At 35.3% G+C, this 12,101-nt stretch overlaps 1 protein-coding gene across 10 annotated transcripts in view; it reads left to right on the top strand.

Annotated features, from left to right (window-relative positions):
• The window catches only part of DMD (dystrophin), a 1,208,820-nt gene that overhangs the window by 426,442 nt on the left and 770,277 nt on the right, over nucleotides 1-12,101 (top strand). For 8 of the 10 annotated variants that reach the window (XM_026858158.1, XM_026858140.1, XM_026858131.1 and 5 more), the window contains 2 exons: nucleotides 6,773-6,896; nucleotides 8,353-8,385. In XM_026858158.1, coding sequence (XP_026713959.1) covers nucleotides 6,773-6,896; nucleotides 8,353-8,385 — 157 coding nt within the window. The remainder of the gene's footprint in view (nucleotides 1-6,772; nucleotides 6,897-8,352; nucleotides 8,386-12,101) is intronic. The other 2 variants (XM_026858211.1, XM_026858102.1) reach the window with 1 other exon arrangement.

Genomic DNA, 12,101 nt, shown 5'->3' with positions numbered 1-12,101 from the left:
TTTTTTTTTTTTTTTTTTTTTTTTTTTTTTTTTTTTCTGGGAGAACTTCATGGCTGTATTCCCACACAGTCAGTCAGTTATTTTCTGGGTCCACTGTTGGCTGCAACAACCCTTTCAGGGTTTTTTGTATATATTTAGTACCTACACCCACGGAGAATATATGCCATAGTACTGTATAACTTTCAGTTTTTGAAATAAACTAAGAGAATGGGAAGGTTCTCAATCTGCCTCTCACATCGTTCTATATTGTATGTATGTTTATGTTCAAAATTTTCCTCTGAGTACTTAATGACTAAGGGTAGATTATTCTGTACTGCTTAGTTTTAGTTTGACTTTAAAAAGCCAGCAATTACTGAATGCTTACCAGAAGCTTCTGTAGGTGCATAACCAGATTGTGTTGGCCTCTTTCTGCAGTCATAGTGCAACACACTGCATGCTCTTGCCTGGTATTTTTTGGGACTGAAGGGAAAGGCACATTAGGGGTTGGGGCTTTTTTGACATGGTGAATAATGCTTCCAGTTTTTGTCAGCTTCTTTGATCTGTTGTCAAGCTTTAGTCAGTGTTGTTGCTGTAAAACAGTATGTCTGAAATAAATACCTTAGGCTCCATTACCACATGCTTGGAAAGTTTTGTGCTCCAGATTTTTTTTCCTGTGATCTAAGTGTTTTAGAAAGATTAGATGATGTCTTAAAGATGCACTGCACTTGCAGTGTGAATTGCTAGGTGCTTAGTTTCAAGGAGGGAAAAAGAGTAGTTTGGATACACTGTGAATATTGCTTTAGTGGGCTGCGTAATGGCATGGTCTCTAGGTACCTAGTTGAGGGGAAACAATGGATGGCAAAAAGTGAATCAACAAACTTTCCAGAATGCTTTTTAATTTTACATTTCCAAGTGCTTAGGAAGGATTAGAAGTATGAGAGTCTCCATTTATACCGAAGAAGTAGAGGAGAAGCAATTTGGCTTGTAGACCAATAACATACACAGGAATGAATGTCAAATTTCCATTGCCTCAATTCACTGTGGCATAAATGCATGGGAAAGAAGCTGTTCCTAAGGCAACTTACGTTAAAAACGTAAGTGTTGGAAAGCAAAGATAAGAAGGAGATGACTTTTTTTTCCTTCCACCTTGACCACCCAAAAAAGGTTGAATCTACCTCAAAATAATGCTTCAGAATGTCAGAATAATTCTGACATGTGCTAAATTCTGTTACTGGTCTAAATGTTACTGTTACTAAATGGGAGGAAGGGTTGCAGTGTAACATTTTCATGGTATTTGGATATTCTGGGAAAAACAGGTCAGTTGTGTAGCATAGAAAAATGTGGAAATTACTCAGTAGGTTTTTAAATAGCAAACAGGTTAGAGCTGCTTAACATTTAATTTAAACAAATTTGCAATATTAAAGTTCTTAAATTATGTCCAAAGATTCCTTTCTTTGTCATTTAATAAATCTTTGTACATTCTTCCTAATGTTGCCAAAGAAAGTCTCTTTGTCATAACATTATTATGGATATGAAGTTTAATCTTCAGATTTGAAAGACACTTGGAAGAGAAAGGTATGTTAAAAAAGGGTAGTTGCTCCATCTAGTGTTTTTTTGATTTAACAAGTGTTAACATATTTTTTTGAAAAGAAAGTAGCCTTCATTTCTTTGAAAATTATTATATTTCGGTTTCTGAAGCTTCATTACTTCGAAAAGTTCGAATTTTTGTAGAAAAATAGATCTAAGGAAAAATTATAATGGCTTATTCAAAGTGGTGTTTTGATAGAGATCGTTTCAAATATCCCACTGCTGTTCAATGAATCATATTAATCATAACTAAATGCTGTTTAGCACTTTTACAGTAACTCCATTGGGCTGTTTCAGTCTTATCCTCATATTGAAATTCAGCTTTTGCTCTTGTATTAACATTACTTAGCAAACCTAAAAAAGAGGAAAGCCATGTCTTCGATTTTCCTGGTGGTCCTTTGTGTCATTGTATCCATGTAGCCAGTGCCAAAGGAAAGGAAAAGCTGACTGAGACACAAGAGGATAGTATTCTGTTGTTTACAGGAGGAATAAATGATAAACATTTTTATTGAGAGTGTAAGAAGTCTGGGTATGTTGAGGTCTGTAAACATGGACATTTTATAACTTAATGGTCCTTATTGGTCCTTTATCCTGTTTGTGAGACGATAAATGGCTTAGTGACAAATACACTGAGAATATATATTTTTCTTCACATTTAGTGTCTTAAATTACCTCCTGTATTATAGGATTAGTACCAGTTGGCACTCAGTGAAAGGCATGATGTCTGAATTTAAAACTATTTTACATCTCTAGCCACTGGCTGTTTGCTGAAGGCAAATGGTATTAATGAACATACTCTACAACAACCTCTAGATTTTCATTTGCCTTAGCTGTGATTTCCTTATATATGAGAAAAGTGGTGGATCTCTCAGAATTTCTGCTTGTTACAATTCAGTAATTACTGTTCAGACTGGGGAAGGTATGGTTTATATCCATGCCTTACCAGTGTTAAGATGGATAGTTGGCTGAAGAAGGAAAACTCTGAGGCTAATAAGATGATACTAGTGAAGTTTCTGAAAGAGACTTGAACTTGGGATCAATCTAGCATTTTCTTTGATGCCTTTGCATTACAGAAATGTGCTGGTCATAATGTTGATGAAGCTAAACTGAACAGTATCAGAACTGTAGAGGGAGGTCCAGAATATCATTCAGAAAGGAAATAAAATTATTTGAGGAGTGAACTGAAAAGATAGGGAGGGAAAAATTATTTATTAGGACAAATAAGCTGTTGAATTAGGCATAAGAACAAGGCTATTTATCAACTAATGGTTCACCAGCAACAAATATAAAGGAAGAAGACAGCAGGGAATTAGTTCACCAAAGAATAATTCTGCCAATAGGCATTGTGTACTGTAAAGTTGTCCTTTGACATGTTCTAGGCAGCAAAGGGCTACAAGCTGAGGAAGACCACTGGTGAGCTGGGCATTTCAGTCCAGCCATGGAAATGCAGTAGTTCAGTAATGAGGTTCTTGGATCTGTGTTGCATCATTCCCTGCCAGCTCAGTATTTAGGCAAATGGTCTTATGTCTGCCCAAGACACACAGTGGTGACATGCCTGGTGTAGTTTTGTTTGGCGGGGGAGGGAAATATCAAATGAGCAAAGGAAATTGTGAGGCATTTTCTATTTGTTGAAAGAAAAAGTACTGAAACCACTGTCCAGTCATGGTAGCAGTAACACAGTAGCAGTTTAAAGATGAAATACATTTAATTTAGAGAAAAGATTATCCACTGTGATGGCCACATGACAGCAGGGTACTTCACAACTTGTGTTCCTATGTGAACTTGTACAACATTCAAGTTTGTATAAATATGTGGGAGGTCGGTGCATGCACATTACTTCACAGTGAGTACTTTAAACTCAAATTATGAGTTGAAAATATACCATTGTCATTCACTAGGTGATGTGGCTGTTAGAACCACAGTAGGTCTTTATAAGATATATTACACAGATGGAAAGTTTATAGTCAGTCAGCCCTTTGATTATTATTAAAAATTGCATTTGTTTTAATTGTGAAGTATAAGCAAATTAACACTTGCTGTTACTTAGTGGTTTCCAGAAAGTATCTGATTAGATAGGGGGCTTGTAGTAGGACGTGCGTATCATATGCTTCTGGGTATTTGGTTCAGAAATTCCATGCACAGAAAGAGAAAACCAAAATCAACTAAGTTGTGAAATGCCTTAAATGTGAGGTTTATCATGTATTTAATACAGAATAGGAAGGGAAAACTAGAACAAGGAATTATTTTTTAACAAGTACATGTGGTGATGTCAGCAAGAGAGTTTGAATGGGAATCTGAAGTAGGCATATGTCTTCTTAAGATCCAGAAAATCAGTTTGGGGGGGACATCCATGCAAATTTGAATGGCATGGATTAAAAATGTTAAGATGGTTTTTCAAACATGCTCTGGAGTGAAAAAAGACTGTGTTTGAACTCAGTGGATGTGTGCTGGCCTGTAGAGAGAGGGCAGTGAGATCAGTAAAAGATGGTACCTCTCTTGTGGAATAGCAGAAGGAAAGACTAATTGGAAACTAAACCATCAGTGCTGCAGAAAGAATAAATCCTCTACTGCAGGGTGAATTTTTAGGTGGGGAGCAAGCTAATGTGCACTTTAAAGTAAGGTAATTATTTAGAGTAATTGTCTCAACTGATTTGACTTTAGCATCTTCCATGGATTTATTTTAACAAATTCTTCATGCACTCATCTTTATTGGGTCAGAAAGGTAATATTGTGTTACTTTTAATGTCAAAAGTATTGTTGTACTTAGGAGATTTAAAGACTCTATTGATCCTTTGATATCAATCTAGAGTTAATATAGTTTGTAACTGCAGCTGTGCTCAGAAAGGAAATGTCCAATCATTATGGAATGATTAAATGCTGTATTCTACCTGTATTTCTTGGGTTTATACAAGCTGGAGACAGAATAATTTTTTTCCAAAGTAATTGAAAAATTCTTTAAGGATATTTATGTGCTGCAAAAAATCTACTTAGAATTAACTTTCCTGTCTTTTAATCCTTTTTTACCCCCTTTTTATAGCCCTTTTTTTGGGCAGGAGGCATTGTGGAGTTATATTTATCTCCAGAAGAAACTGCAAGTGACAGAGCAATCTGTTATCTGAGATCAGCTCTGTCAAGACACTGTCTGCTGTGGCTAACACTTAACCACCATCTGACGAATCTCTGGGGCATGGGATGTGTTCGTGATTATTTTGTCGTACTATCAAAACTGCCCCAAATTATCTCTTTCCTCTTCCAGGGAGGATGTTGCAGAGGCAAGGGCTAAGTCCTTTTGTTTAAGAAATGAGGAAATAATCACTGATAAACATTTTGCTCTGTCAATTTCCATCCTATACCAGGCTAATGACAAGCTATTCTTCAGTAAATTGGTCTCACTGGTCCTACTTACCTTCAGCTTGAGAATGAAGTGAACTCCAGAAGTAATACAATTTTACCTGCAGCCAAGGGATTTTAGTACTGAGGGACTGGTAAACTCATCTTCATTGCTATCAGATGTCTCTTGTTCTGTGGTCATTAAATATGCAGTTATTTTATGCAGAACAGAGGATAACATTATGTTTCAAAAATTACAGTCGATTTAATGTCACATAGGATCAGAAATAAAGCTGAGCTAGGAAGCTCTTAACTGGCTGTGCAGTTTGATTTCAAGGATTTGAATCTGGTACCAGCACAGAAATTCCCTGGACTGTCTTAGGAGTCTTTTGTCTTCCACCTCTGAACTTGTAATTCTTTATGACAGGAAGGTTTCTGCACCTTCCATTACTTCACAATCATATTTTTTCTCCTTTAATGAGTGTTCAAATAGTAGTATTAGGATTTATCAAAATGATACCTGTTTATAATTTGAATATAGAGTGTTGGGCTTGGATTGAGGCAGTATGTGATTCTCCTTTCTTCTGCTTTCATTATTTATTACTCAGTCTTTCACACTGTGCTGTTAAATGGAGTCACAAAGATCACAGTGGAAAATAGAAGAAAGAGAGGCATAAATATTAGATCAAACATCAAAGTCTTTCTTGTATTCAGTTTTCATTTCTGTATATGTAGATTTCTGTAGCACCTGATTTTACCTTACATCCTTGTATTTTAGTTCTTGTAGATATGGTGTATATTTTTGTAAAAGAATTAATTCCTCTGAAGATATAATTGTCATTCAAGTTCTTGGTTTTAGTAGATTTTCAATTGTATGTAAATGATACAACGTATATTTCCAAAGCAAACTGAAAGATACAGGTCAATTTTTTTTTTTTTTATAAGTCTTTCTCTTCTATTGCTTTAATTGTATTTCCACAAAAAGAAAATCAGCTGCAAACTAGATATAAATATTAGAGCATATAAAGAAATGCAATCAAGAATACAGTGTGTCACAACTGAGAAAAATCATTGTACTAAGCCTCTTTTTTTAAAAACAACAGTAGATTCTGAATCATAGTTTGGTTTTTCTACACATGAGCAATTTAAATATCTGCATATGGTAACCTTCAATTTGAGCTGCTACCTTCTGAATAGGTAACAAAAATTACGACCAGTTTTAAAGGAGTTGATGAAAGAATCCAGACTAATTAAAAGGACTGTATGGTAAAAACTAGTTTTAAAATACATACAGAATGTTGGGGGTCTTAATTTGCGGTTTCTAAAGTTTTAGCTGTAGAAAAATTATAATTTACTGTTGATTAGTAATTGCATTCTACAACAAATTGAATCAGTGGGAAAAGGCTCCTTTCTAATGGTCACATCTCCTGCTGGAATATCCTTCATAATATTGTCAGCACAAGCTGGGACAGAAATCTTGCAGGTATGAAGGCTGCATTTGGTCACCCAGATAGACCTAACATCCTCAGCTGAGCCAGCAGGATTTGTGGTACTCCTTTTACTGAGAGCCATTTGTTTCATGTCTTCCAAAAACATCAGCTTGGAAAATTAGAATCCTTATTGTGAAAATTGTTGCATCTGTTCAGCTGTCAAATCAGAGTCTTAAAAATGAAAAAGTGTTTCTATGTTTCCAAGTTTTAGAGTGAATAGTTTTATGAACTACCTAATGAAATACAGGGGGTTTAAAACTGTCTTTTGCTGAGAGATATTGCTGCTTATTCACTTGTATAAACAACTAGATAAACGTGTTTATTGTCAATCCTATTTTCAGAAACCGTGGAAATTAAAGGTCTTATTGCACTTCTTTGTCTCTTAGGTTTGACTCGGATACGACAGAGCTCCATAGCTGGATGACCCGCTCAGAAGTAGTGCTTCAGAGTCCTGAGTTTGCAATATATCGAAAAGAAGGCAATCTCTCAGATCTCAGAGAAAGAGTCAATGTAGGAGAAAGTACTTGTATATATGTCTGTTAGTTTGTATTAGCTTGTCAAAGTGCATTCAAAGTCCAAGTTTAAATGAGTTCAAATGTGGAATGACAAGCATAGATTGTCCATATGTCCAAGAGAAATTTAGAAGTGCTCACTGTTTCTATGAATTTCAGATTTTGGCACCAAAATTGCTACACAGGCTGTCTGAATACAGAGATCTTTTTTTTATTCATAGATACTCATATTTAATTAAGATGGTCTTTGGTAAAGTTGAATCAAAGCCTATCTATTCTTAAATGTACATCATCATTCTATACTCACAGCTCAATTTGACGTTATACATGCATAAAATGAAGGATGTGTAAAGTGTCATCTTTTAGTGTATGGTGAAGAAGATCTGTATCTAATTCTTTTTACAGCACTGTAAAATATATCTGAAAATCACCAGTCTTCACTTTTTTTTTTTTTTTTTTTTTTTTTAACACTATTGTAGCACCCTGGCTAAACCAAAATCAGTTGTTTTCTACTTTTGGTGAAATGAATGATTCTGCACTGCTTAAGGTGTAGCTGTGTTTGTGTATATGTTTCACACACTCTGAATATAGCCCTTGAAAACTAAACTATTACAAATTTTCTTCCATGTTTAATTTTTGAAGATAGAAATGACAGGCATTTTGCATCTGAGTAAGAGAAAGGGGACATCTTTTTATATTTATCTCTTAAAGTATCAGAGTATATCATGGATCTTCATTAAAATATATGGTGATGCATACTCCTAGAACACAAAGAGATGGAACAAAGTTACTGTATTGAAGTTAGTTTTGCTGCTGTTTTTTCTCACTGTCTGCTTGTCCATCATAAATCAGCTGTGATAAGGTTGAGGAACACTGAATTTTGTGGCTGTAAATATACATTTTAAAAATTCTTGTTAAATGATAGGGTTTTTTTGCAATAATTTTAGTTTCATTGTTAATGTCATAATATTATTCCTAGTAAGTATCTATTAAAATGTAATATCCTGAGTTTAGTTCATGGTAACGCATCGTGTTATGTGAAATATGCATAAATACATATATATTAAAACAAATATACAAGATGGATCAAATACACAGAGAGTGTATTATGGGTTCAAATGCTTCCATGCTGAGGTAATGGGATTCATCTAATACATAAGTAGATATACAGTTAATTTTCTGAGTGCTTCAACCTTCATTGTAGGTAAAATTCAAAAAGAAGCAGAGGGAAAAACAATGTTCATATCTTCCCATCATATATTTCCATTTTGAGGAACAGAACAATTTCAAGCATGGCAAATTAGCTCATCTTGGCCTACATATTATGCTGGATACCTGCACTATCAAGTTTCCCTAACCAGTATGATGTCCCACCTCATATTGTCAGTTTCTAAGACTTTATAAAAGCATTAAAGGATACAGGAATCTCCTTCTTTTCTTTCTTTGCTTCCAAGGAGGTGGTGATCGCTGCAAGTAAAGGGGTGGAGGTAGGTGAACCACAGACCTTCCTTTGGTCCCAGCTGGAGTTCCTAGCAGCTCTTGCCTTGCCTTTGTTAGTGCTGAGGAAGAACGTTGGGGTTGGGAGGCCACTACCTACCACGTTTGTTCAGATCTCATTTAGATTGGTGAAACATACATAATACTGGAGGGAGAAGGAGGGAGGGAAAAGAGGTGTGGAGTTTGACCAGTGTGTGAGCATTGTAATTTTGAATTCAAGACACGGCAGATAACAGGAGATATTTCAGATGTTTCTTTGACCTCCTTGGAAATTGAATAACTGGATGGTTAGGAAACCAATTTCCAGCTTCTTTACAAAAGTAGTGCAGAAGAAGTATCTGTTTTGTATCAAGAGATGTCCGAGACAAAACATTAACTATAAATAGAAATAGAGAAATTAACATGTATCCATCATTAACATTGAAAATATTTTTAAGGACCAAGATGGGTTCTAATTTCATAGAGTATCACTGCTTTTAAAATGAACATTTTGTTGAGAAAATCAAGTTAAATGTAGAAGTTTTTAGAGGTTTTAGAAAGAAAACATCCTGATTACATGTATTAATTTGATAGAACTGTGAAAGGTGACACTTGACAAGTACTGCATGGATTCTGTGTTGAACGGTTTTCTGTTAATGGAAGTCTTGGTACATACTTTTCAAAAGAGTAGAAAACCCCAGGTTTTTAAATTGCCCAGTTTTAAAGTTATCCTGACCTGACTTTTCCTGGTCTGATATCTGTCTCCACCCATAAAAATAGTAGCCAAAGCAGGAATTACTGCCCAGTTCATTGTTTTGAACAGTTTCATTGTTGCTTGTTATCAAATCTTGCTTCTAATTCCCACAAAATAAGCCTCAAATCAATGGAAAATAAAATAGTGTTGGGTTTAATATATTATAATGTCTAATAAAGTTGTAGATCTATAAAAAAGGATGAAATGCCAAAAAGGAAAACGTATTAGTCATAACTGAAACAGGTTGTGTTGTACTGAGATATGAAGTCATACTCCATTTTTGTACTTACACATGCATGCATGTGACCACGTACAGATGCATTCAGAAGTCCCATCTTGCTCTTACTGATTATAATTTAGTTTTCTCCCTATAGAGCAGTGTGTGTGTGTATATATATATATATATCTATATCTATATACACACAAACTATATATATACAATATATATGTATATTGGTGTAGCACAGAACACCTGTGCTTGGCTAACGTCAGACCTACCATTTATTGCCTGTCGTGGTAGGTGCCGAGTTCTAGGGCCTTTTTTAAATGACTTTCTTTTCTGGTGTTCTTTTGAGGACAGGTTACTAGTTGGATGATTTTTTTTCTTGTTCTGGCAGCTTGCTCCTACTCATCATTTTTCTTGGATGAGGGGTCACTTCTGTATGATATAGTGGAAGTGCATCTGCTGTATGATGGAGGGACGCAGACTTCAGAAACGACAGCCCTAAGGAAAGCTCTTTTGCCATCATTGATGATTCATCAAGTTCAAAAGCCTGCTTCCATCCCAGTTCAGAGGAGGCTTGGGGGAGATGAAGCCAAGAGCAGGCTGTATGAAATGCACTGACTGCGTTTGCTAAGAGCCAGCTGCTCTTCAGATACTGGCAGGAAATTAGCCTTTGGCAGATGTATTACATAGGTTGAATATATTAGACATGCACAAAAAGTCCCTTCCTATGTCTGAGGAGAAGCAAAAATATTTATAGCCCTTCCCTGATACAAAGGAAAGATATTTGCCTTACCTGGCCAGAGAGACTGGATGCCATCCATAAGTATAGAAGTTTCATTGTGGAACAACCATACCAATTCTAAATAGTGAAGACATCCAAACATTAGTGCTGTAAACATCATTATCACATTGTTACCATTTTCCAGTTAGTATATATATTTTACTGAAAACAGACCTAACAATCACTGGGGTCTTTTCTGTTTTTCTTAAGCCATAATGAGCTTTTAATATTGCAAGTTCAAATATATGAAAGTTCAGGTGCAAAAAATTAAAACTTGACAGACAGAAAATCCTGCTTCATAAGATTTGAGACTATCTGTCAATAAACTGTGAATAAAACTCCTTGAAAGGAGTTTTAGTTGGCCAAGAAGCAGCACCTAGAAATTCAGAATCAAAGGTAAACACATAAGGAACAGATGTAAGGGAAAATGTCAGATATCCTAGACAATTAAATTTATTCTCTTGGCATTCTCAAAAGCTTAATTCTCGTTTGTTCGTTTTGTTTTAGTGACCTTTTTCAGACATGCTTTGTTGGGCCTGGATATTTGAAAGTTGAATCAGTCAGAGTCAGTGATGATAATGTTCCCATCTTCTGCCTTCAGGGGTAATTGTTCAGAGGCACAGGAGGTCAGAGAGTACTGCTACCGTGCATCCTTTCACAGAGCTCTCAAAGTACAATGTTGATTTGATATGAATAACATCCAAATTCCTCCAACCATCAGTGTTTTCTAGGTTATGAAGTCATTAACTGACAACTAAAATCTCAGGGTCAAGTAAAACACTTAATGTTGTGAAAATACCCTCTTCACCTTCAGCTGGTATTTAACTAAGGATGAATTTTTAGTGTTATTCAATCAGTTCAACCTAGGCTATTGTACATTTGTATTGTCGTTACAAAATACCCCAAAAGATAATTAATCCCTGACTGGATGAAGCCTGTAAAGGTAACTTTTTTTTTCTCATATTGGTGTATTTTTTCTGAAAAGTCTTTTACAGAAAAAAAGAAGAGTAAAAAAAGGGGAAAGTTATGTATTTGGAAATATTTTGAAGTGACTTTGCTGCTGCCACAACTTTCTATCAGAAAAAGTGTTGGTTACAATATATAGACTCTGAGTTTCAAAACATCACAAACCTCTTCAAACTTATCCCAGCCTACTTGTGTCATGAATGAAGCTGAATCGAGAGTATGGTCCCTTTCAGTAATGGAATAAATTAACTTAACAGAGCAAAGACATAAATTAGAGGTGTTTCCAGGACTCCTACTCCCTTCATATCTAGGGACTTTGCACATTCATGTGGAAATCTGGAAATTTTTCTGAGGGGGTGAAAAATCCAAGACGTAGTTTGCAAGTTTGGCAATGACAGTGTGTAAAGAGTAATGGCAGGACGATGTGGTTAGTGCTGTAAGTAACTAGGGTGAATTTCCTCCTTTGTCCCCCAGATCAGATGATTTGTGTTTGTAAGGAACAAAAGGACAGTCTTTTCTCATTTGGCTACCATTGTGCTTTCTGTGTGCAAGCATATGTCTTCCTGTAACCACTTTTAGACCTTCATTTTTGTAATATATGCCAATTACATACAAATGAATGGAGAGAAGTAATCGATAGAAGTTTGATATGCATCATTTTCACGTTTATTTAAGGGCTTCACATGTACTGCTTATATTTTCTATCAGTGTGCATAGCATATTACTGAACACTGCCACAGGCTTTGATGTCATATAATTTTTATATTCCAAAAAACGAATTTTTAGTATATTTTAGGGTTTTTTTAATGATTCGTTTGTGCTTACTACTGTTGAACTCATGATAATTACACATCTGGCATTACAGATGGAGTAAAATTATTTTCAGTATGTTTTAGTGTTTTAATGTTTCCTTTGAGTTCCCTGTATTTCTATTCATGCTAATTATACCTGGCATTATAGACAGAGTAGTATTCACTACGATTCTATAAGAAATTTTGGA

Source organism: Athene cunicularia (assembly GCF_003259725.1).
Source record: "Athene cunicularia isolate RWA chromosome 1 unlocalized genomic scaffold, athCun1 chr1_part1, whole genome shotgun sequence".
Lineage (NCBI taxonomy): Eukaryota > Metazoa > Chordata > Aves > Strigiformes > Strigidae > Athene > Athene cunicularia.
This window is presented reverse-complemented; position numbering and strand designations above follow the sequence as displayed.